Below are 27,015 nucleotides of genomic sequence, written 5' to 3' on the forward strand. Positions count from 1 at the left end.
CATCGAACCGGGGTCTCCTGCATTGCAGGCAGATTCTTTACCAGCTGAGCTACTAGGGAAGTCCACAAATATTTATAAACCAGTAAAAATTATTTTTAAAAGCAAAAACCCAGTGATTATAAAATACAAAGTCAAATGGCTATTTTTAAATTAGATGGTTTACTGTTACCTGTAGAATTCTCCCATTAGATAGAAATTTATGACGCTCATCTTCTAGCAAGGGCTGCCCATCTTTTTGCCAGGAACTCCTTGGTGTGGGACTGCCACTGGATAAACACTCCATCAGCACACTCTTGTTCACCAGCACGGTGACCTCTTCAGGGAGATCACCATTTGCTCCCTTGATAACTGGCGGCACTAATAAGTGATTGAAACAAAGAGAAAAGACAGGAAGCAAAGTCCTTTCTAAATTATTCTAGCTTTATGACAATTTTTAAAAGTTTGGGATAAGAGAGAAGCAAAAGTTGAAGAAGAATCCATGATCCTGAAGTAACATTTTACATTAATAAATTAGGGTGGTGATAAAAACTATGTGAATTTGGGTTTATTTTTTCCTTCCTCACCTATCCTGGACTCCCAAAGTTTGCTTCCCATTTAGGTTAATACTGATTATTACCTTCCTGCACCACCCTCACAGGCTCCCCTCCCCACCCTTAGGTCACATTATAATTTTTTTTTTTTTTAAATCTCTGATCCCAGGTTGATGAGGGTGGGTGCAGAAAGCAATGATGAAGCCAAGTAGCTCCAACTTCAATGTTTGTCTGTCTATCACACCCCTCCTCCATGGTGGAAATGTCTAATGTTCTCTGTTTTCCATGGGCCCAAAACACCACCCCAACCACTGTTTCTCTTATTCTCATACTTAAGGAAAGGACTAAATACATTTGATATGTGTTCCCACATATCCTTTCTTACCATCTCAAGGGATGGCATTTCACTACCATGGAAGGTAGTGAACCCTCATTGACCCCTCTTGGTTTCTTGACTGCGTTTTTCACCTATTCTAAGACTTGCTCCATCAATCTTGTACCTTCCTCCCATCTGTACACACACTAGAAACTTTAACCTGTCCCTGTCTGTTGGAGCATTTTCCTTGATCTATAAGCAAGTTCAAAACTCTCTTAAAGATATTATTTCAAACAAGCTGTTATCCTACAACTCAATTTCACGTCTTCCTGCCTCTTCAAAATCTCCTAATAGTAGTCTATATTTGTTTCCTTTTCCATCTGATTATTTGCTCAGTATATATCCTTCTGTTCTGTGGTTGAGTACCACACCATACTAAAAAAAAAAAACAAACTGATCTTTTGAATTTCACCAATGATTTTTTAGTTTCAAAGCCAAATGAACTTTTTTAGTTTTCATTTTCTTAAATTTGCTTTGTTCATGGTGATGCTTCCTAAGACCCACTTGACTTTGCACTCCAGGATGTCTGGCTCTAGGTGAGTGATCACAACATTATGGTTATCTGGGTCATGAAGATCTTTTTTGTACAGTTTTTCTGTGTATTCCTGCCACCTCTTCTTAATATTTTCTGCTTCTGTTAGGTCCATACCATTTCTGTGCTTAATTGTGCCCATCTTTGCATGAAATATTCCCTTGGTATCTCTAATTTTCTTTAAGAGATCCCTAGTCTTTCCCATTCTATTGTTTTCCTCTATCTCTTTCCACTGATCACTTAGGAAGGCTTTCTTATCTCTCCTTGCTATTCTTTGGAACTCTGCATTCAAATGGGTATTATTTCCTTTTCTCCTTTGCCTTCAGGTTCTCGTATTTTCTCAGCTATTTGTAAGGCCTCCTCAGACAACCATTTTGCATTTCGTATGTCTTTTTATTGGGGATGGACTTGATCCCTGCCTCCTGTACAATGTCACAAACCTCCGTCCATAGTTCTACAGGCACTCTGTCTATCAGATCTAATCCCTTGAATCTATTTGTCACTTCCACTGTATAATTGTAAGGGATTTGATTTAGGTCTGCCAAAGAATTGATGCTTTTGAACTGTGGTGTTGGAGAAGACTCTTGAGAGTCCCTTGGACTGCAAGGAGATCCAACCAGTCCATTCTGAAGGAGATCAGCCCTGGGATTTCTTTGGAGGGAATGATGCTGAAGCTGAGACTCCAGTACTTTGGCCACCTCATGGGAAGAGTTGACTCATTGGAAAAGACTGGGAGGGATTGGGGGCAGGAGGAGAAGGGGACGACAGAGGATAAGATGGCTGGATGGCATCACTGACTCGATGGACGTGAGTCTGAGTGAACTCCGGGAGTTGGTGATGGACAGGGAGGCCTGGCGTGCTGCGATTCATGGGGTTGCAAAGAGTCGGACACGACTGAGTGACTGAACTGTATGAAGGGTGTAGTGGTTTTCCCTACTTTCTTCAGTTTAAGTCCAAATTTTGCAATAAGGAGTTCATGATCTGAGCCATAGTGAGCTCCTGGGAATTCCAGCTGAGCTATTTTAAACCTTAAAAGATGATGCTGTGAAAGTGCTACAGTCAATATGCCAGCAAATTTGGAAAACTCAGCAGTGGCCACAGGACTGGAAAAAGGTCAGTTTTCATTCCAATCACAAAGAAACGCAATGCCAAAGAAAGTTCAAACTACCTCACAATTGAACTCAACTCACATGCTAGCAAAGTAATGCTCAAAATTCTCCAAGCTAGGATTCAACAGTATATGAACCATGAACTTCCATTTGTTCAAGCTGGATTCAGAAGAGGCAGAAGAGCCAGAGATCAAATTGCCAACATCCATTGGATCATCAAAAAAACAAGAGTGTTCCAGAAAAAACATCTATTTCTGCTTTATTGACTACACCAAAGCCTTTGACTGTATGGATCACAAGAAACTATGGAAAATTCTTAAACAGATGGGAATACCAGACCTCCTTATCTGCCTCTTGAGAAATCTGTACGCAGATCAAGAAGCAACAGTTAGAACCTGACATGGAACAATGGACTGTTTCCAAATTGGGAAAGGAGTACATCAAGGCTGTATACTGTCATTCACCCTGTTTATTTAACTTATATGCAGAGTAGATCATGTGAAATGCCAGGCTGGATGAAGCACAAGCTGGAATCAAGATTGCTGAGAGAAATATCAATAACCTCATATACACAGGTGACACCACCCTTATGGCAGAAAGTAAAGAAGGACTAAACAGCCTCTTGATGAAAGTGAAAGAGGAGAGTGAAAAAGCTGGCTTAAAACTCAACATTCAAAAAGCAAAGATCATGGCATTCGGTCCCATCACTTCATGGCAAACAGATGGGGAAACAGTGACAGACTTTCTTTTCTTGGGCTCTAAAATCACTGCAGATGGTGACTGTAGCCATTAAATAAAAAGACACCTGCTCCTTGAAAGAAAAGATATGACCAACCTAGACAGCATATTAAAAAGTAGAGATATTACTTTGCTGACAAAGGTCTGTCTAGGCAGAACTATGGTTTTTCCAGTAGTCATGTATGAATGTGAGAGTTGGACTATAAAGAAAGCTGAGCACCTTAGAATTGATGCTTTGGAACTGTGGTGTTGGAGAAGACTCTTGAGAGTCCCTTGGACTGCAAGGAGACCAAACCAGTCCATCCTAAAGGAAATCAGTCCTGAATACTCATTCGAAGGACTGATGTTGAAGCTGAATCTCCAATACTTTGATCACGTGATGCAAAGAACTGACTCACTGGGAAACACCCTGATGCTGAGAAAGATTGAAGGCAGGAGGAGAAGGGGACAACAGAGGATGAGATGGTTGAATGGCATCACCGACTTGACGGACATGAGTTTGTACAGGCTCAAGGAGTGGGTGATGGACAGGGAAGCCTGGTGTGCCGCAGTCTATGGGGTCGCAGAGTCGGACATGACTGAGCAACTGAACTGAAATTTGCTTTAGCATTCCATACTAAACCCACTTCTTGATAACCTTTTCTATGCCTTGGATTCTATGACTTCGTAGATTCCATAAACTCCTCAGATTGTTCCTCCTCTAATCTATTTTCTTTGTCCTATCTCCTACTTGTAAATGATGCTACAATGATCTTCTTGATCTTCTAATCTATAACACTTTCTGTTGAAAAATCTCATGCTTCTGAATATCACTTGTTGGTGCACAACTTTCAAACCTATATTCTTAGTTCAATTCTCCCTCCTGGGCTGTAGTTCCATATTTCCAATGTCTCTTTCAACATCTTCCTGAGTATCTTGGTACCATGCTAAATCAACATATCCAAAACAACGCTGATTTCATTCTTCTCAAGTCATGTTGTTTTCCTAAATCTTCTATTTTTATTACTCTTTCTATAATTTTCTCAATCACACAGGACAAAAATCTGTTTCATCTTATACTCTCAGATAAGTGCCTACCACTTCATATAACCTAATCACTTCCTCTATAAAAACTTTCATACCAACTGATTCCTATACATTCCCACTGCTACTTCTCTAGCTTAGCTCCTTCTAATGAAAACATCTACTTTTTTCCTGCTTCTACTACCATCCCCTCTCTTTTCCCTTAAAGGTACAATACTTCTACTCTCAATCCATGTATTCATAACATGTCCATGGTCCAAGGGTGGACATATAAATTATGCCTTATCAATGAGGCCTCTTGGCCTCTGTAATTGGTTCAGATATGGATATGTGACTCATGCTTGGCCAATTAAAGCCACAGAGATCCAATTTTAGGATTTCAGTTGTAAATACTGGGAAAGAAAAGCAAGCCAGGAGAAAGTTCAGTGGATCTCTTCTGAGTCACAGAAGTTAGACATGATTGCAGCCTGCGAGTTTTCAGGTTCATGGATCAGTGATTCTCTCTCTCTCTCTTTTTTAATTTAAGCCAGTTTCTTATTTGATAGTTCAGGCGTACTAACTAAGGTGCTCTCAATTTGTATACAACAACTCCCTGAGAGAATTATCAGTTTCTGCTTATGTCTCTAAAATGCTGAGTGCAACATCATGCAAACATTAGTCCCTCAAAAAACTTTTGAGTGAAAGAATGCATCATAAGCAAAAAACAAACTCACAGAGTACACGAACATCATACTGAAGGGAATCTTCTCCAGCCTCATTCACAGCCACACACATGTATCTCCCAGCATCTTCTGCTTTAGCCCGAGGAATTTGTAACACTCGCCCTCCTGAAAACAGATCCCAATACATACGTTTACGTCTCTAAATCTTACAGTGAAAGTGGTCATAAACAGAGATATAACTTTTCAGGTCTAATGACTTCCTTACATTTTCTTTTAAGGCTCTCCATCCAGTGTTCCACTGTTAACCCCACATACCACATTTATACCACACAGTGCATTACTGAAAAGTGACCCAGCATATAAGTGAGACCTCCTGAGAGCTAAAGAGCTTGTGTAGATTTTCCTATAGGGAGGAATGTTGCTCTATGCCCTGCTCAAGTTCCATGTGGAATGCTGTTATGTGGTGACTTCTTGCTTTTACATAAAATTCTAAACACATATGAGAGGAGCCCAGCAGGTCACAAAGAGTCAGACATGACATACTGACTATATGATAACAAACAACAACAACAAAAGAAGTTTACACTGTTGGAGACAAGTACTGATTTGAGCAAATAATAGCCAAGGATATAAAAGGTATAAAGTATACCATTATACATATGATTTTGAAAGAATAATATATTTTCAAACTTTTAATGATGGTTTAATTTCAAACAGAGAAAACACAATATTTATATAAAATTTTATCTATATTTATCAAGTATTTATATTTCAATCCATTAGTTTGATCTGTCATATATATGTATTTATTAACTTTTATTTATATATATAATACTCTCAAATGATTTAGAAAAAGATTACATATATATATTAAAATTTGAGAGTAAATTGTTAACATGTTTCGCCTTTACCCCTAAATACTCACAAATCTATATTTCATAAAACAAGGATAATCCCTATATAATGATAGCATCCAGTCCCATCACTTCATGGAAAATAGATGGGGAAACAGTGGCTGACTTTATTTTTCTGGGCTCCAAAATACTGCAGATGGTGATTGCAGCCATGAAATTAAAAGACGCTTACTCCTTGGAAGAAAAGTTACGACCAACCTAGATAGCATATTAAAAAGCAGAGATATTACTTAGCCAACAACGGTCCATCTAGTCAAGGCTATGGTTTTTCCAGTGGTCATGTATTGATGTGAGAGGTGGACTATAAAGAAAGCTGAGCACTGAAGAATTGATGCTTTTGTTGGAGAAGACTCTTGAGAGTCCCTTGGGCTGCAAGGAGATCCAACCAGTCCATCCTAAAGGAGAACAGTCCTGTGTGTTCATTGGAAGGACTGTTGTTGAAGCTGAAACTCCCATACTTTGGCCACCTGATGTGAAGAGCTGACTCATTTGAAAAGACCCTGATGCTGGGAAAGATTGAGGGCAGGAGGAGAAGGGGACAACAGAGGATGAGATGATTGGATAGCATCACTGACTCAATGGACATGGGTTTGGGTGAGCCCCGGGAGTTGGTGATGGACAGAGAGGCCTTGTGTGCTGCGGTTCATGGGGTCACAAAGAGTCAGACACGAACTGAGTGACTGAACTGAACTGAATGATAGTACAATGATCAATATGTAGAATCAAGAAAAAAACTACTATTGAACCAGAGTCCATATTCAAATTTCATTATTATTATATTGTCTTTTATATCCGTTTTTTCCCTAAGCTCAGATCCAATATAGGATCACATACTATATCTGGTCATCATTTCTATTTAGTCTCTTTTTTTAATCCAAGATTCTTTTATTTAATTGAGATGAAGTTTAAATACAATGGAAGGCACTGGACTTTAAATGTATAGTTTGATAAATTTTGACAAGCCTATTTGAATGTTTGCTAAAAGTAAATATTATTTACTTGAAAATATTATTCCACAATTTAAATATCTCTTTTTCCATCATAAACTATGTAATAACTGAAATATCAAACTAATAATCTTTATGATTGATTTATGAGAAATGCATTTAATAACTGAGTAGTAACTATCTACAAATATACTTTAGAATTTATCATTAATAATGTACAGAAACAGAGCTGATTATTTCATCACACTATATAGAAAAATGGAGGCACTTGTAGCCAAAAGACTTTAACTTGATAGAATGATTCCATAGTAGATCTGAAAATTAAAGGTGTTCTATCCTACATCAAATTTTCAGCCTAGACTCTCCTAGTTTGAAGGTACATAGATACCAGTGGCCATAAAATCAATCAATTTGACTGGTCTTATGGAGAAGGGAAAGGCTACCCACTCCAGTATTCTGGCTTGGAGAATTCTATGGACTGTATAGTCCATGGGGTCACAAAGAGTCAGACACAACTGAGTGACTTTCACTTCACTTCAATAAATGAAAAGCACATCTGAGAGAGATTCAGATTTTTACCCTCTTCCTAGCAGTGTTTACCTGGCAAAATCAGTACTCTCTCACTTGAGGTCAGAGGGTGGCCATCTTTATACCACGTCAGTGTAGGAGCGGGGGCAGCGTTAGTCTCACAATAGAGAGAGATGGGATTGTTGATGATCACGTCCTTGGCTTCACCTCTCCTGCCAGTGTCCACCATGTTTCCTATTTCCCAGAGCTTCTGAAAACTTGGAGGAACTATGGAGGAAAGACATGAAATTTTGGATTCATGTAAATGACAGTGTCAATCCATTAAAGAAAGATCTTGGCTGGTATTTTCACAAGAGTGATTTGTACATGTAATAAATTAGACAATATGAAAATATTTTCAAGTACTTATACACCTACCAACTCAGCCCATAGCTAAAATAAAAAGTAGCAGACAGAAGTCAGAGCTGGTTTTCCAGTGGGAAAGCAAGAGTATGGAGCTCAGAATGTTGTGCTCATGTTCTGCTCTCCATTCCTGTTCAAAGGATCTAGCACTTAGAAGATAGACTGTTCTGCTCTTAGGAAGGACCTACTCTTAATATAATAAACACGGCTAAAGAATATGATCATAGCAGGGAAAACTAATTTTGAGAAACCATTAGAAAATATTGGCTCAATAGAGCATTTCCCAATGATTTGTCTTATTAAGAAAGCCAAAGAAGATATGTAGCCAAGATTAAAAAGTGTATTAACAAAAATAAAGGGACATTCTCAAAGTTTTCTGGGTGAGAACTATGAACTAAGAAAACAATTATCTTATTTAGTATTCACCACAATTCTACAAGGCGTTAATTTTAAAAGTAAAGAAAAAGGGGCTTAAAATATGTAGGTAACTCACCAAGTCACAAAGCTTGAAGTAGCCTAAGTCATCAGATTCTAAGTCTTACTACTTCAAAATCTGATATAATGTTACTCTGGCTTTCTGATAAACTTTACAATATAACATTAGGGGAAAGCTAATGTAACAGAGAAGTATGTATTGGGTGATCCCAATTTATAAATAACATACACATTTACAAAAATATATCAAAAGGAAACACACAAAAATAACAGAAGTAACCCTGAATGACAGGATTATTTTCTGCTTTGTTATTTTTTTGAGTCCAAGTTTTCAATAATGACTTTATATTATTGTCAACAGAAAAAAAAATACTAAAGCAAACTAAGGCAAATCTCTGTCATTGCTTTGCCAAATCATGTAAATGAAATTATATTTAATAATCATATTAGTATTACCTTGTATATTCACATCAAAATCCAGCTCATCTTCACCTGCAACATTAGAAGCTACACACGTGTACCGTCCAGTGTCTGATATTTGAGCCTCCTTGATTTGAAGTGTGTGTCCACTGGCAGCAATAGTAACATGATCATCTGATTTAAGGGGCTGTAATTCAATTATAATAATGTTATCATTAAATACTCCAATAAATCCTCTAGGGGGCCATACAGTTGAGAGTTTTTATGATTCTTTAATAAAAATTAAAATGTAGGTCAAATAGAAATACTCAAGACAACAATAACTTAATTTAATTTGAATAAGCTGATTGTTTTTGAGCAATCATGTCTTTATTTATTGAAAATTATAGTTCATGTAGTTTATATCTGTGCTAGGTATTTCTGGGTGGTACATTTATGAACTATTTATGATGAAAAATGTTCTTAAGGTATATCTATGTTGGAAAAAAAATTACTTCAGCTGATCCCACATTGTAGTGAAGCAACTTATTATTTTGTAGCAAATGCTAGAGTTTTTTAAAGACTGAAGACATTAGCATAGCCTGATTAGATTTAAAAATCACTATTGCTCATTCAGAAACATCTTTACTTAATTAATGAAAAAAATTTAACCTTGAGATATTTATATTATGAGGTTTTACTGATAACATTAGCTACATTTAATAGGACATTTCTCATCTTTTAAACATTCTGCATATACTAAATTCCCTCTTATTTCTTGAAAATTTTAGTTCTTGGCTCACTGTTACTCCTTCCAATGATTTTTCTCATAATTCTTGGTGGTTTCAAAACCCACATAGACAGCCAGCCAATGCTTTGTGCTCTCAGCTCCTTGAATCTTTTTTTTTTTTTTTGGTCCCAACCCTCTTTCGGTCACTTAATAGGAGAGTTATACCTAGAACTTGATAATTATCAATAATCACACCCCTTTATAATCTCAGTTTCAAGTTCTCACCTTCTGATCACCACCTCTTAACTTTCTAACTCATTTTCTCTAGCATACCAACTCCCATAATTTTTTGTGGCCACAGGAGGACCCAAAGTTCACTGAACATGCAATCTTTTCATGATCACTCACTCTCCTCGTGATTCAGAGAAAGTCTATTATGGCAATCACTCCTTGCATAAACTTGCATTAAAAAAACTCCTTTCACCTTCTCTCTTTATTTGCCTAGCAAAAGCCTAACCTTGATTGATACCAGTCTCTGTCCATTCTCTACATCCCTGGGTCTACTCCAGAAACTGTCCTCTCTCTTGTGCATCATCATCAGTTGCTTTCTGCCCAATGGATGATTTCAGTCAGCATACAGCAGTATAATTTCCACATTAAAAACGCTTCATTAGACTGCAGCCTAACTCCATATTTTTCTATTCTCTTTTATAGCCAGTGACTTTAAAAAGTTTTCTACATTTTCTGTCTCCATTTCTCTCCATCTTTCCTTGAATCCTGCAATAAGACTTTGATCATTTCTACTTGACTGAAACGATATTGTCAAGGTCATCAGTGACATCCATGTTGCTCAATTTAATGGTCAGTTTCTCAATCTTTATTTTACTTGATCAGTGGTATTTAACACAGTTTAACCTGTCTTAATTTTGACAACTGTATTTCCTTATCTTTTGGGACATTTCACTCCCTGCCCCGCAACCTCTAAATGGAGGAGCTCCCCAGGGCTTAATCCTTGGACCTCTTCTCTTTCCACCTAATCTCACTCTCCCAGAGATCTCATGCAAAACTTTTGACTTCTCTCTTTCCCTCACATCCTGCTATCACCTTCATTCAAGCAACCAACTTCTATCTCTTGGACAATGGCAATAAATTCATTTCTGGACTTCCTCTTTCTTCAACCAGTAAAGAAGCCAATGCAATCTTTTAAAAATCTTATAGTCAGATCATTTCACTCCTGTGTTCAAAATTTTCCAGCGGCTTTCCATCAGTATGAGGCCAATAGATCTGTAAGCATTATAATCTGTGTGTGTGCTGTCACTCAGCCCTGTCTGCCTCTTTGCGACCCCATGGACTGTAGCCCGCCAGGCTCCTCTATCCATGGGATTCTCCAGGCAAGAATACTGGAGTTGGGTTGCAATTTCCTTCTCCAAGGGATCTTCCCAACCCAGGGACTGAACCTGCATATCCTGCCTTGACAGGCAGATTCTTCAGCAGTGTGCCACCTTAGCTCTAAGTATGATCCAACCCTCCGTTAATCTTTTGCTCTCACCTTCCTTTATGTTTCCATTGATCGCTGCACTGCAGCCAAATGCCTCAGGCCCTCTGTCCCTTGCCAGTCTCTCTAGAATACTTTCCTCTCAGATATCTTACGTCTGATTCCTTCAATTTCTTTGAGTTCAGCTTAAATATCACCTTCTCAGTGAGGTCTTCCCTAGATAAATAGGAGGTCATACTCCTCAAACTTCCTATTCTTTCTGACTCAGTTTTCTCTATAACATTCACCCTTAAGCACTGTGTATTTTACTTTTTTGTTGAGTTTCCTCCCCACCCTGTAAACTCTACAAAAGCAAAGATTTTTTTTTTTTTTTTGGTCTCTTTCCTTCATAGTGGTATCACCTGGATCTAAAATAGTATTTGGCAAATACTATATGCTAAATAAATAATTTGGGATGCAATGAACCACTATTAACATCACATATAAAAATAGTATAATTTAAACTTTCCATGTCAAAGAAAAATTTCAGAGCATGAATAAACAAACACATAGATTCTATCAAAACTTATTGTGGTTAATGCTGCTGATATTTTTGGTGGCTTTTCTCAAAAACACTGTTTTATTCAAGCAGTGTTGCTTATCTGAGAAATGAACTAGCAGAAGGAATGATATGGAAGATAAACCAAAACCAGTATTTTTTGTACACATTTTAGGGGACCAATTGCAAATCCTAAAAAATTTAGCAATTTAACTAAAGCATCATAATAGGATCAGTTTCAGTCTGGATGTGAAACTAGTTTAACTGTTCATTATGAAACTTAAGAAAAACTGCCCTATTCCTAGTAAAATGCAAGATTTTGTCAAATTTTTATGTGTATATATGTATACGTGTGCATGTGTATAAAATGAAAGGAACAAAAGGTTTGAGGTAAAATTAAAAATAATAATATTTCAAAAGAGAAAGGAATTATTTGATATAGAATTCATATAGAACTCATATAGAATTGATATTGTTCATAAAGTATGTTTGTAGTCAGAAATGAAACTTTAAACAGAACATGGTGGGAGTTCTATATTTTTCCTTTTGCAATCGCTTCCAGATGAAATTTGCTTATTTTATAACAAAGAAATGCAAACTTTAAATGATACGTTAGACCAGTTAGACCTAATTGATATCTATAGGACATTTCACCCCAAAACAATGAATTTCACCTTTTTCTCAAGTGCTCATGGAACCTTCTCCAGGATAGATCACATCCTGGGCCATAAATATAACCTTGATAAAATTCAAAAAAATCGAAATCATTCCAAGCATCTTTTCTGACCATAATGCATTAAGATTAGATCTCAATTATAGGAGAAAAGCTATTAAAAATTCCAACATATGGAAGCTGAACAACACGCTTCTGAATAACCAACAAATCACAGAAGAAATCAAAAAAGAAATCAAAATATGCATAGAAACGAATGAAAATGAAAACACAACAACCCAAAACCTGTGGGACACTATAAAAACAGTGCTGAGAGGAAAGTTCATAGCAATACAGACATACCTTAAGAAATAAGAAAAAAGTCAAATAAATAACCTAACTCTACACCTAAAGCAACTAGAAAAGGAATAAATGGAGAACCCCAGAGTTAGCAGAAGGAAAGAAATCTTAAAAATTAGGGCAGAAATAAATGCAAAAGAAACAAAAGAGACCATAGCAAAAATCAACAAAGCCAAAAGCTGGTTCTTTGAAAGGATAAATAAAATTGACAGACCATTAGCTAGACTCATCAAGAAGCAAAGGGAGAAAAATCAAATCAATAAAATTAGAAATGAAAATGAAGAGATCACAACAGACAACACAGAAATACAAAGGAACCCAAGAGACTACTATCAGCAATTATATGCCAATAAAATGGACAATGTGGAAGAAATGGAAAAATTCTTAGACAAGTACAATTTTCCAAAACTGAACCAGGAAGAAATAGAAAATCTTAACAGACCCATCACAAGCATGGAAATTGAAACTGTAATCAGAAATCTTCCAGCAAACAAAAGCCCAGGTCCAGACGGCTTCACAGCTGAATTCTACCAAAAATTTAGAGAAGAGTTAACACCTATCCTACTCAAACTCTTTCAGAAAATTGCAGAGGAAGGTAAACTTCCAAACTCATTCTATGAGGCCACCATCACCCTAATTCCAAAACCTGACAAAGATACTACAAAAAAAGAAAACTACAGGCCAATATCACTGATGAACATAGATGCAAAAATCCTCAACAAAATTCTAGCAATCAGAATCCAACAACACATTAAAAAGATCATACACCATGACCAAGTGGGCTTTATCCCAGGGATGCAAGGATTCTTCCATATCCGCAAATCAATCAATGTAATTCAACACATTAACAAATTGAAAAATAAAAGCCATATGATTATCCCAATAGATGCAGAGAAGGCCTTTGACAAAATTCAACATCCATTTATGATAAAAACTCTCCACAAAGCAGGAATAGAAGGAACATACCTCAACATAATAAAAGCTATATATGACAAACCCACAGCAAACATTATCCTCAATGGTGAAAAATTGAAAGCATTTCCCCTAAAGTCAGGAACAGGACAAGGGTGCCCACTTTCACCACTACTATTCAACATAGTTCTGGAAGTTTTAGCCACAGCAATCAGAACAGAAAAAGAAATAAAAGGAATCCAAATTGGAAAAGAAGAAGTAAAACTCTCACTGTTTGCAGATGACATGATCCTCTACATAGAAAACCCTAAAGACTCTACCAGAAAATTACTAGAGCTAATTAATGAATATAGTAAAGTTGCAGGATATAAAATCAACACACAGAAATCCCTTGCATTCCTATACAGTAATAATGAGAAAGTAGAAAAAGAAATTAAGGAAACAATTCCATTCACCATTGCAACAAAAAGAATAAAATACTTAGGAATATATCTACCTAAAGAAACTAAAGACCTATATATAGAAAACTATAAAACACTGATGAAAGAAATCAAAGAGGACACTAATAGATGGAGAAATATACCATGTTCATGGATCGGAAGAATCAATACAGTGAAAATGAGTATACTACCCAAAGCAATTTACAAATTCAATGCAATCCCTATCAAGCTACCAGCGATATTTTTCACAGAACTAGAACAAATAATTTCAAGATTTGTATGGAAATACAAAAAACCTCGAATAGCCAAAGCAATCTTGAGAAAGAAGAATGGAACTGGAGGAATCAACTTGCCTGACTTCAGGCTCTACTACAAAGCCACAGTCATCAAGACAGTATGCTATTGGCACAAAGACAGAAATATAGATCAATGGAACAAAATAGAAAGCCCAGAGATAAATCCACACACATATGGACACCTTATCTTTGACAAAGGAGGCAAGAATATACAATGGAGTAAAGACAATCTCTTTAACAAGTGGTGCTCGGAAAACTGGTCAACCACTTGTAAAAGAATGAAACTAGATCACTTTCTAACACCACACACAAAGATAAACTCAAAATGGATTAAAGATCTAAATGTAAGACCAGAAACTATAAAACTCCTAGAGGAGAACATAGGCAAAACACTCTCCGACATAAATCACAGCAGGATCCTCTATGATCCACCTCCCAGAATTCTGGAAATAAAAGCAAAAATAAACAAATGGGACCTAATTAAAATTAAAAGCTTCTGTACAACAAAGGAAAATATAAGAAAAGTGGAAAGACAGCCTTCTGAATGGGAGAAAATAATAGCAAATGAAGCAACTGACAAACAACTAATCTCAAAAATATACAAGCAACTCCTGCAGCTCAATTCCAAAAAATAAACGACCCAATCAAAAAAGGGGCCAAAGAACTAAATAGGCATTTCTCCAAAGAAGACATACGGATGGCTAACAAACACATGAAAAGATGCTCAACATCAATCATTATTAGAGAAATGCAGATCAAAACCACAATGAGGTACCATTTCACACCAGTCAGAATATCTGCGATCCAAAAATCTGCAAGCAATAAGTGCTGGAGAGGGTGTGGAGAGAAGGGAACCCTCTTACACTGTTGGCGGGAATGCAAACTAGTACAGCCACTATGGAGAACAGTGTGGAGATTCCTTAAAAAATTGCAAATAGAAATGCCTTATGACCCAGCAATCCCACTGCTGGGCATACACACCAAGGAAACCAGAATTGAAAGAGACACATGTACCCCAATGTTCATCGCAGCACTGTTTATAATAGCCAGGACATGGAAACAACCTAGATGTCCATCAGCAGATGAATGGATAAGAAAGCTGTGGTACATATACACAATGGAGTATTACTCAGCCATTAAAAAGAATACATTTGAATCAGTTCTCAGGAGATGGATGAAACTGGAGCCGATTATACAGAGTGAAGTAAGCCAGAAAGAAAAACACCAATACAGTATACTAACACATATATATGGAATTTAGAAAGATGGCAATGATGACCCTGTATGCAGGACAGCAAAAAAGACACAGATGTGTATAGCGGACTTTTGGACTCAGAGGGAGAGGGACAGGGTGAGATGATTTGGGAGAATGGCATTGAAACATGTATAATATCATGTAAGAATCGAATTGCCAGTCTATGTCCAATGCAGGATACGGCACGCTTGGGGCTGGTACGCGGGGATGACCCAGAGAGATGTTGTGGGGAGGGGGGTGGGAGGGGGGTTCATGTTTGGGAACGCATGTACACCTGTGGTGGATTCATGTCAATGTATGGCAAAACCAATACAGAATTGTAAAGTAAAATAAAAAATAAATAAACAAATAAATTAATTAATTAAATAAAAACACGAAAAAAAAAGAAATTTGCATATTTTATAAGAGATGATTTTTTTCTGGCCGCCAGGATTGCAAAATCCATCTGTGATATGAAAAAATAAATCTACATCTTTCTGCATCTTAAATTATGACTCTGACCTGTACATCTACAATTGGAATTTGACTGACTATTTGGTTGATTATGTGTAAAACAGGACAAACATCAGCTTAGTTATGTCATATCTGTATTAAGCAGAGTGTTAACAGCAGCTTAAAAAAGAAATCTACTTTGATCTTAAAACACTAGCACATGTTTTTAAAACATGCATAGAAGTAAGTAAGTTGAATGAGATACAGTGTGTGGTCTGAAAGTCAGATTACATAATTGAAGGATGTGTCTTTCCATGGCCCCAGTTACCTGTACTGGGCACTTTATCATCACATTTAGCTTTTTTCCTTCATCTTCAAATGTTAGGAATATTACCCTTTTGAAAAAGAGTTAAAAACGTTTAGAGAAAGTTCTGAATAAACTTAGTACCTGCGTTATACTGATCATTCTAATCTGACTCAACACTTTTTGTGTTTCTTCTCCACAAAGTTTGAAAAAACCACAGAGCACAAAAACCATTTACCAATGGGAAGGTGGCTGGATTTTCAAAGACAGTTGTTAGTGTATATTAAAACAGTCCGTCAAACTTTTTAGTGATGAAATAATATTAAAATTGCTGAATATAGTTCAATTTGTGTGTGTGTGTTTACAAGTTTATACTCTAGGAGCATGGGATTGTTCTAATTTTAAGGTCACATTGATTCTCTGAGTTACCTGTGTCTGGGTGTTTTGTTTTTTAAATTTAATTGACTATTTTAGTCTATTAAAAAACATCAACAAAAGAAAAAAACTTGACTGGCCTGTCCATCCTTGTACCAGCTGAGGGATGCAGAAGGAATCGCATAGGCTTCACACTCCAAGGTCAGTGTGTTGTTTACCTTGATCTTCACTTCTCTAGGGGAAAGACCTGGCCCCAAGAGGTCTCCTTTATTGATTATGGGTGGAACTGCATAAACACAAATATTAAAATATTAAACATTAGTTCTTTTACTTAAAATTTTTTTTTCTATTTTAATATTTTTTATAGTGTTGTGCAACCATTAGCACAATCTAATCTTTTATTTTGGTCATGCCACATAGCCTGTGGGATCTTAGTTCCCTGGCCAGGGGTTGAACCCATGACCCCTGCAGTGGAAGCCTGGAGTCTTAACCACTGGACTGACAGGGAGGTCCCAAACATTAGTTCTTAAATTGGAATTCCATGTAAATCACAATGAGAACCACTTAAGAAAACAAGGAAATAACTTAGGCACTTGCTATGCTCTCCCTTCATCAAGGACCCAACTGAGCATTTTATGAAATGGCAGTGTTCAGACATAGAATGTGGAGAAATTTTTCTTTCTTCCCTCATCACTGTAATACTGCCAATGAGGTTAACATGCTTCACAGAACAGTTAGTTTAGTTTGTTCTGGGTCCCCAAACACAGCCTGAGGATAACCCATAAAATGCATTTTATTAGTTCCTAAGGGGAATTATTCAATGAACAAAAGATAATTTAAAAGATGCTTTTCCTATTTTTAAAAAAAATCTTCAACTGTACTCCTTATTAACAGTACTATTCTTTTTTTTTTTTTTTAATAAATCAGTATACAGTGGATCAGCCCAAAGTCACTGACAAACTCATCTGAGGCTGCTGAATAAAGCATGTATATTTAAGGAACAGTTTTGAGCATGAAAGTACATCTACACAGCAAAATTCAGAAGAGGGCAATTCACAAGAAAAAAAAAGAGGAACTTAAGAAAGTGCTACTGATAAGTTCTCCAAAATGTCAGTGACCAGATTCAGTGGGCTTTTCACATCTTGAAGCAATTGAGGTCATGGGCACAATGTTTAATTCAACTTCCATCTTAATGAAGAGAGTTGCATAAATGATCAACTTTAATGATGAATATAAATAATTATGAACCCAGAATGAAAAGCAGAATTGAAAAAGAAAACCTGGAGAAAACTTGGAACATAGTGTTCTTTCAGAACTTACTGTAGACCTTCACTTCATAATGCTTTATCATCTCCCCTGCCTCATTAGTGGCTACACAAGCGTATCTCCCAGCATCGTCCTCCTGTGCATTTAGGATCTGCAGAGTCCTGCCTCCTGAAAAGCAACAGAAAACCAAAGAACCTCTGAAGTCACACTGGCAGTGGGGTTTGCACAAACCACAAGTGTTAGTTCTTACTACTAACCTTCAATAGACAAAACAAACTACAATATAGATAGACAAAATACAATACAGATTGGTTAAGTCCTCAGTGGTCTGCTGTGGTAATGACTCTTCATGCTCATTCTGACCCTCCCCCGCCTCTTTGCACACACTGTAAGGTTCCTTCTTTTTTCAGCATTTTTAAAATTAATTATTTTAATTGGAGGCTAACTACTTTATAATATTGTGGTGGTTTTCTGCCATATATTGACATGAATCAGCCATGGGTGTACATGTGTCTTTACAAACAGGTCTTCTGCCTTAATTATCTTCTTCCTCTCATCTACCTGGTCTATCAGTAAAGACTGATTTTGCTAAAACAGCTTATTTTTAAAAAAATTTTTTAAATTTATTTGCTGTGCTGGCTCTTACTTGCTGCATGCGAACTCTTAGTTGCAGCATGTGGGATCTAATTCCTTAAGGAAGAATCGAACCTGGGCCTCCTGCATTGCAACTGTGGAGTCAGGAGCGGGACCACCAGGAAAGTTCCTAAACACAGTTTTTTATTATAATTTTTCTTCCTAAAAATTTTCAGTGATTTTCAATTGACTAAAGTATAAAGTCAAAACTTAAATATAGACATTCAAAACAAGACTTCAACGTTCCTTTCTGATCTATGTCCTGCCTGCCCTCCTCCCTGACATATATACCTGTGAACACAATCTACTCAAGAGGGAGGTAAGGAGTATGTTTATTATTGCCTGCATGTAGACAGGGCATTCTTACCTTGTACTTTTCCCACACTCGTCATTCTGATGGATCTGAAATCTCCCCTAACTCATTTCCAACCAACAAAGTTCTATAACTTTCTCAAAGGTTTGTTTCAAGTTCTGACTATGACAAACCATTTCATGACCACTTCAGCCTATGGTGGCCATTCCTTTTTTCATTATTATAAAACTTGTCAATACCTCATATATTATGCTCTATGACTACTGATAAAAAAATCATCCTGTAAATGCCTGCCAATGCAAGAGATGTAGGTTCAATCCCTGGGACAGGAAGATTCCCTGGAGAAGGAAACGGAAGCCCACTCCAGTATTCTTACTTAGGAAGTCCCACGGACAGAGGAGCTTGGTGGGCTACGGTACATACATATTTCCAAGTATTAATGAGGAATAACAAACTCTGTCAATCTAAATACTAACCTTCAAGGTTCAATTCAACAAGAAGTGAATTTCTACCCTTTTTGGTATTCAACATTATATTTAAGTAATTAATCACACTGTAGTATTTATTTATTTGCCTTTTATTTACTTTATTGGTCTTTCAAAAAGAAATTTTACTACCCTAGATTACAAGATTTAGAGATAAAATTAAAAAATTAGATAGCAATAGTACAACACCACGAACAATGTAAGTGTTTATATGAAAATAGCAATGATTCTGTTTTTTATAAAAGGAGGTGGTACAAACACATCTTGGGTATCTGAAGTAAGCTAGTTACCTGGAAGAATACGGATATTTCGGTTGGATTCTAAAGGAGTTCCATTCTTAAACCAGGTGATGGTGGCTGGGGGATATGAATAAGCTTCGCAGACCAAAGATGTGGGGCTGTTAAGGATAACAGTGACGTCTTCAGGGTTGCCATCGCCATCAACACCAGCAATTATAGGAGATACTGAAAAAGATTTAAAATTTAATCCAAGAAATAGACTCAGAAACTTCTTTATTTGTGCATTTCTAAGTTTCCGTAAGTACTTATTTGCATAATTCCATTCCCTAACAACTATAGAAACAATTGGTTACTGTTCTCATTCTACACAAAAGCAGTGAGAACCTTCAAAAGCTCACAGAGTAATGGAGAGGAGGACATATAGAAGGGAATCCTAACACACTGCAGTATGGACAATCGTGGGCATAGCGGTACAGGATATATGGAGGCAGCGGAGCATCCAGTCCAATCTAAGGTGTGGGATTGTGAGAGGACTCTCATCAGGAATCACCTAAGGGGGCAGATTTCAAAGTGAGCCTCAAAGAACTGGTACTGGTTAGAAGATGAAAGATAGGAGAGTAGGAGGAGGCGGGAGCATGTTGGGAGCAGAGTAGTGCAAACAGTGAGGAGCAAGCAGGAAATATGCAGAGAATATAAAAAATATACAGAGTTTGGACTCAAAAGGGTCAGTTTGGAAGCAAGAGAACGATAGGTACACTTGTTCCATAAAAGATAATGAAAGCTTTTCTACTACGCTTGGTAAAGGCATGAGAAAGAACATCAAAAGAAAAAGAAAGAGACAGAGAAATTGGGAAACAAACTAAATGAAATAGGAGCACTGAACATGAAATATATATATATAAATATATATATACACTATGTATCTATATAGTATACATATATGTATATAGTATATAGTATATATATGTATATAGTATATATATGTACATAGTATATATAGTATGTATAGTATATAGTATATATACATATGTATACAGTATATATACTATATATACATATATATGGAGAAGGCAATGGCACCCCACTCCAGTACTCTTGCCTGGAAAATCCCATGGACGGAGGTGCCTGGTGGGCTGCAGTCCATGGGGTCGCTAAGAGTCAGACACGACTGAGTGACTTCACTTTCACTTTTCACTTTCATGCGCTGGAGAAGGAAATGGCAACCCACTCTGGTGTTCTTGCCTGGAGAATCCCAGGGATGGGGGAGCCTGGTGGACTGCCGTCGATGGGGTTGCATAGAGTCGGAAACGACTGAAGTGACTTAGCATACATATATATACTATATATATATAGTATGTATAATATGTATTTTTTTAAAAAAATCATGAAATTTTGCCTAGCTAAAAAATTTATGACATTTTGATTCTATTTGTCTGAGTTAGTGTGACTAGAACGCTAGATTTCTAATTTATATTCACTCAAAATTTTGATATAGTTCCATGTGTTCTGGCATCTAGTACTACTGCTAAAAGTCTAAAAAAATTATTATCTTGGTGATTAAAAACAGTTTGAATGAGGTTTGAAACTTCTAATCCAATTCTGAGAATATACAGAAATATTATTTTGTAAAAAAAATAATAATAATAATAATGAGGGCCTGAACTAGAACAGTGGAGAAAGGAACAGAGAGGAGGGGACAATTAAAGAAGGATTTAGAAAACCAACTGTCAGGACTCGATAGAATTTAAGGGGCTAAGAAACCAAAGTCAAATGTAACTTCCAATTTTCTTGCTTGGGAATGAACCTAGGTAAATTGCATTGAGGCAAAACAAAGGGAAAATATGGAAAGACCTGCACATTCAGGAGGGGAAGATGGTTTGTTCAGTCTGACTATCTTAAATTTTAAGTGCTTGTGAGAATTCCAGGCAGAAATGTCCAACAAGCAATTGTATATAGAAATCTGAACCTTGGGAGAAAGATCTGGGTTGCAGGTATGGATTTTAAAAAGTCTCCAGTTGATAGGAAATGATAATTAAACCTCCGGGAATTAAATTTGTTACCTGATGAGACTACAGTAAAATGAGCAGTGAAATAAGGATGAAACATAAGGGGACCTAACGTTTAAAAGATGGATTAAGTAAGAGTTCATAAAGGAGAGAGAAAGAGAGCAACCAAAGGTGTGCAAGGATAACTAGGGAAGGACAGTGTCCAGGAGAAAGGGATACATCATTAAGGGACCCAACCATTAAGATAAGAATTGAACAATGTTTGATTTAACAATGGGCAGGCTTACAACAGTAGTATCAAGAATGGTGTGGGCAGAAGCTTGTTTTTAGTGGGATAAGATGTATAGACAGAGTGTTGACTATCTGAAGTGATGGAGGCAACAGAAGATGAAGCTGGAGGTAAGGCAGACAGTGGGTAAGACTGACAGAGCAAAGAAGGGGGACAAGATACAGGATGAAGGGCAGAAGCAATAACTGTGAACAAAAAGGATAATTCACCCTCTGGGGAAAGAAAGGGTAAAAACACTAAATTATGGCTGGGTAGACTGGAACTTGCAGATATACACACTTAAACAGCCTTAACTTTATATGAAGTTGGTGAAAAGAAGACTTTGATTCAGATCCCTCGTCTTCAATGAATGAATGAGAATGGCAAGAAATAAGTAACCAGAAAGGGAGTAGGAAGTGGAGGAAGGAATATAGTCAGATAATATAACTTGAGATGCTTGTGATAAAGAATAAGTGATCTCCACTGAAGAGAATCCCCAGGGAGCTGATGTCTCCTGGGAAGAGTCAGAGTTCAATTACTGCAAGGAGCTGGAAAGAGTTTGAAATCTAGTTTCCAGAGGACAGGGGTAGGATCTGGACATGAGCCAGTACTGAGAGGTCAGTCAGTGGTGGGAGGAAGGGGTCATGAGGAATTTAGAGCTCTAAGAGAAGCAACTGGCTACAGCAGAGGGGAGGAAATCCCGGGCTGGGTATTTGACTTTCAAACACTGATGGGCATGCCGGGATAATGAGTTCGTTACAGGACAACTGGCTCATGAACTCTCGTTGTTATTGATTCAGGTAACAGGTGCTGGGGCTATATTTTTTCAAGATAAAAACAGTTTTGCCCTAAAGAATTTATATTTTATATAATTAGTACTTATATATAGTATTCATTTAACACTTACTTATACATTATCCAGTATGTCTGCCTTAGCTTTTCTGGCCGACATGTCTCTTTACTCAACTAGACTGTAAGCTGCCTGAGGACTGTATCCTGTATGAGACTAGCTATTCCACTAGTCTAGCCAGTAACTGTCATAACATACAGGTAAAGAAATTAGAAAATAGCAAAAATTTGCATCCTCAATTATAGTCAGTTTTAGTAGAATGAAACATGTTTTGATATCAGTAATCAAATGCAATATATTTAGGTGGTGCACTTTAAATTTCTAATGTGAGCAGAAATCTGGACTCTATTTTAATGTTATTTTTGAGACATAAGTATAACTTTAATGCTGCAGAAACTGAACGTATAGTTATTTCACCATTCTTAGGCCATTTGTTTTCATGGTATAGTTTTTCTTGCATTCAAAGGGCTTGACATTCAAATGTACAACTGATCTGTGTTAAATGAGAAGGAAGCCATTTGAGATTTAAAACCTACACTTGTATAGTTTTTCTTGCGTTCAAAGGGCTTGATATTCAAATGTACAACTGATCTGTGTTAAATGAGAAGGAAGCCATTTGAGATTTAAAAACTACACTTGTGGACTCAGTGTACATTTTAACCTAGGAATCTTCACAGCTCATCACTGACTCAATATAGAATTTATACACTGCACATTAACCTCAAGGGGAGAGAATTTATCTAGGAAAAAGAATTGTTAATCAAATGGTTAAAAAAAATTGCAATTTCCAGGTAATTTACTGCACAGTAGTACCCTCTAAGATTTTTTAGTTATTAATGAGTTAGCAAACGACATAAACACACATAAAAACAGAGGAGCAGCATGTTATGTGAAGGAAAAGAAAATCTACAGCAGTCCCTCACTGCAGTGGGAGTAGCCCCCAGTACTGCTGTATAAGTTCACAAAGGGAAGAAGAGATGATGTGTTTTAAGACAGAGGAAACACATTTCTAAAATAAAAGCATTTTAATGCTGTTTTAACCCGTCAGCCTCACAAGGGATTGTGTTAATTCATTATCACTCATGAGCAAGCATAAAATTTTCATGAGCTTGTCCACATCTATTCTTCATCTTAGTTACCAACACAGATTCCAGTATGTACAATTACCAATAATGGCAGAATCCCCCAAAGAAATGATAAAATATCTCACGTTGAGCCCCTTTCATTGTTAACCTGCTTTTCTTTGACCAGTATTGGTTTTCCCTTTATTACTGTTTATTTCATGTAAATCTTATTCATAGTTGTGCTTAGTACAAAACACAGTACCTGAAAACAGTAGGTATGCCAAATGGAATGAATGAATGTATAAATTAAGTAATGAAAGAAAATAAGCAAATGTACACAAGCTCTGGCCCAGGTAGAAATATTAACTAAACAATAAAAGAAGAGAATTGAATTTGTTAACATGGCTGATTCATCGAGATCTGAAGCAATGCTTATACCTACCCAACACATTAAGGCTAAAACTTTTGCTCTTGTCACCAGCTGTATTAGACGCCAAACATGTGTATCTTCCAGTGTGTAACACTTGGGCATTCGCAATTTGAAGAAAACGGCCACCAGACATAAGATGATGAGTGTCATCTTCTTTCAGGAGCTGACCATCTTTATGCCATGTTATTTCTGGTACTGGATTCCCTGTAACAAAAAGACATTTCTGAGAGTTGGCTAATTATCACGTCTACAATTGGTGACTAAAAGGATGCATTTTAAACAGTGCTGAAATGAACATTGGGGTACATGTATCTTTTCAAATTATAGTTTTCTCTGGATTATACTCCAATACAAAATTTAAAAATAAAGAAAGGGATGCATTTTTCATTCATTTCCCTTTTTAATTATTCCACTTCTAAAAGAATGGAAAGCTATTCATTTTAAAATAAATTAGCAAACATAAGTGAATTTACAATAACAATCATGCTTATATTTTTAAAATCTACAAGTGAAATAGTTATATTAGTCTTTGTGTTTAACTAAATGTATACCACACCTTGGGCTTCCCTGGTGGCTCAGATGGTAAAAAATCTGCCTGCAATGCAGGAGACCTGAGTTTGATCCCTGCGTTGGGAAGATCCCTATGGCTACCCATTCCAGTACTCTTGCCTGGAGAAGTCCATGGACAGAGGAGCCTGGCGGGCTACAGTCCATGGGACTGCAGAGTCAGACACATCTGAATGACTAACACCCCCCCACCCCCCCCCCCCCCCCACACACCCATACCTTAGGTTATTACAATTAAATATTTTCATAATAAAATACATTTAAAAAAGAATGGAGCATGCATTTTTACTAAAATTGTTACTCATGAATACCTTTATATGCATATTAAATTTCTAAAGAAGATTTTATATTTTTGAGGGAAAGCTGCAAATAAGGAAAGCCTTTAATTAAACAATTCAACAAGCAGGTATTTTGTGTTTATACCAGGACTCTAGCATAGATATATAGATAGGTAGAAAGATAGAAATACATAATACTATTCCTTTAATATTTATAGCCTTTAGAAAAAATACCTTTCGTATTTTTAACGGGACTTTTAAAAATACTGTTTTAAATTGTTCAGATTTTTTATTTTTGAAAATGTAAAACTATAAAAACAAGTTCTGTTAGGAAAGTGGACTAGGATGATATATTAAGGCTCAACTGTACTGGCAATGAAGTCTGTTCTATAGCCCTAACAGGGCAAGAAAGCAAACTCACAGGTTCACCTAACTGTTGAGTATAGCGCATATGGCACTCCATGTCCTGACCTCACATTTCAGGAAGAGACAGTGGGCCTCACCCAAATAGAGGCCCTGACAGAAAGGCCCACCTGTGCAAGCATGCTACCAGCTGACCCAGACAGAATCCCAAGTTGAGTTGCATGGTGAAGAACTATCTCTGCTGAAGCAAACGTTTAAAGTCTGGAATTGGAGACCCTCAAGTGTGCAGATACCACTGCAAGGGATTGGTTAAACATGACACTTCATAAGAAACTAATAAAGCTCCAATAACAAAACAATTGACCCTAAAAATGTGGAGATCTATGAATAATCCTCTTAAAGAAGACTAGTAAACAAAATTAAGAAAATAATGCATGAACAAAATGAGAAGTTCAACAAAGAAATAGAAACCATAAAGAAAAAACAAAACCCCACAACCAAACAAATTCTAGGGGGCTAAAAAATACAATGACCGAACTAAAGAATTTAAAAGAAAGCCTCAACTTCAGACTTGACCAAGCAAAAGAAATAATCAGTGAACTAGAAGAATTGAAATTATCTAATGAGAGGATCAAAATGAAAAAAAGAATGAAGAAACATGAAGAAAGCCTACAGGAGTTACAAAATACTATCCTCAAAACAATATACACATTATGGGAATCCCAGAAGGAAAAGAGAATGAGAAAGGAAGAGAAAGTATATTTAAAGTGATAATGTCTGAAAACTTCCCCAAACAGACATTCACATTTATGAGTCCCAAAAGATCCCAAATAGGTTGAACTAAAAAGGGCTACATTTAAATACATTATAACTAAATTTTGAATGCAGTAAGAGGAAAGCAACACATCACATACAAGGGAACTCCCCTAAGAGTATAGGCAGATTTCTCATAAGAAACTTAGAAGGCTAAGAGAGAATGCCCTAAGATACTCCAAATATTGAAGAAAAAAAAAAAAACCAAAAGCCTGTCAACCAAGAATACTAAAGCTGAAAAAATATGAATAAGAGGTTTTCCCAAGCAAACAAAAGCTGAGAGTAACAAACAAAAACCAAAACCACCACCAGACCAGTCTTCTAAGAAATTAAAAATGGTATTCTTAAATGGAAATAAATTAGATATTAGAGCAAAAATAAATGAAATAGAGTACAAGAAAATAACAGAAAAAATATAAAACTAAGAACTGGTTCTTTGAAAAGATAAAATTTATAAAGCTTTAGCTAGACTAAGAAAAAAAGAGAGAAGAAAGAGGATCAAAATAAATAAGATTACAAATGAAAGAGGAGACATTACAACTGATAACACAGAAATACAAGAATCATAAGAGACTGCTCTCCAAAATTATAGCCAACAAGCTGAACAATCTTGGGGAAAAGGAATAAATTCTTAGAAATATAAAACCTGCCAAGACTAAACCATGAGAACACAGAAAATTTTAAAAAGACCAATTACTAGTAAGGACATTAAACCAGAAATCTAAAACCTCCCAACAGGGAAAAGCCAAGACCAGATGGTTTCAGTGATAAATTTAACCAAATATTTAAAAAGGAATTAATATCAATTCTTCCCAGACTCTTTAAAAAAACTGACAAGGGAACATTCCCAAATTCATTTGAGAAGGCCAGCATTACCCTGATACCAAAGTCAGGTAAGAAAGAAAACTACAGCCCAATACCCCTGATGAATACAAAACCAAAAATTACCCCCCCCCCCCAGAAAAAAAAAAAAGGGGGGGAGGGGGGGGGAACATTAAATTAAAAGGGGGGGGGGGGCGGGGGGAAAGGGTGGGTGACGGGGGGGGGTAGAGGGGT

The 27,015-nt window shown here is 36.6% G+C and overlaps 1 protein-coding gene across 1 annotated transcript in view; it reads right to left on the bottom strand.

The window, feature by feature from the left end:
• The window catches only part of HMCN1 (hemicentin 1), a 551,984-nt gene that overhangs the window by 141,407 nt on the left and 383,562 nt on the right, over positions 1–27,015 (bottom strand). Inside the window, exons 49-56 of the mRNA XM_040263800.1 lie at positions 23,951–24,142; positions 19,372–19,545; positions 17,705–17,818; positions 16,525–16,670; positions 8,653–8,803; positions 7,432–7,626; positions 5,022–5,135; positions 170–357 (exon numbers count right to left, since the gene is read on the bottom strand). Of these exons, the coding sequence (XP_040119734.1) occupies positions 170–357; positions 5,022–5,135; positions 7,432–7,626; positions 8,653–8,803; positions 16,525–16,670; positions 17,705–17,818; positions 19,372–19,545; positions 23,951–24,142 (1,274 nt within the window). The remainder of the gene's footprint in view (positions 1–169; positions 358–5,021; positions 5,136–7,431; positions 7,627–8,652; positions 8,804–16,524; positions 16,671–17,704; positions 17,819–19,371; positions 19,546–23,950; positions 24,143–27,015) is intronic.

The sequence above is a fragment of the Oryx dammah genome, unplaced genomic scaffold (assembly GCF_014754425.2).
Source record: "Oryx dammah isolate SB20612 unplaced genomic scaffold, SCBI_Odam_1.1 HiC_scaffold_21, whole genome shotgun sequence".
Lineage (NCBI taxonomy): Eukaryota > Metazoa > Chordata > Mammalia > Artiodactyla > Bovidae > Oryx > Oryx dammah.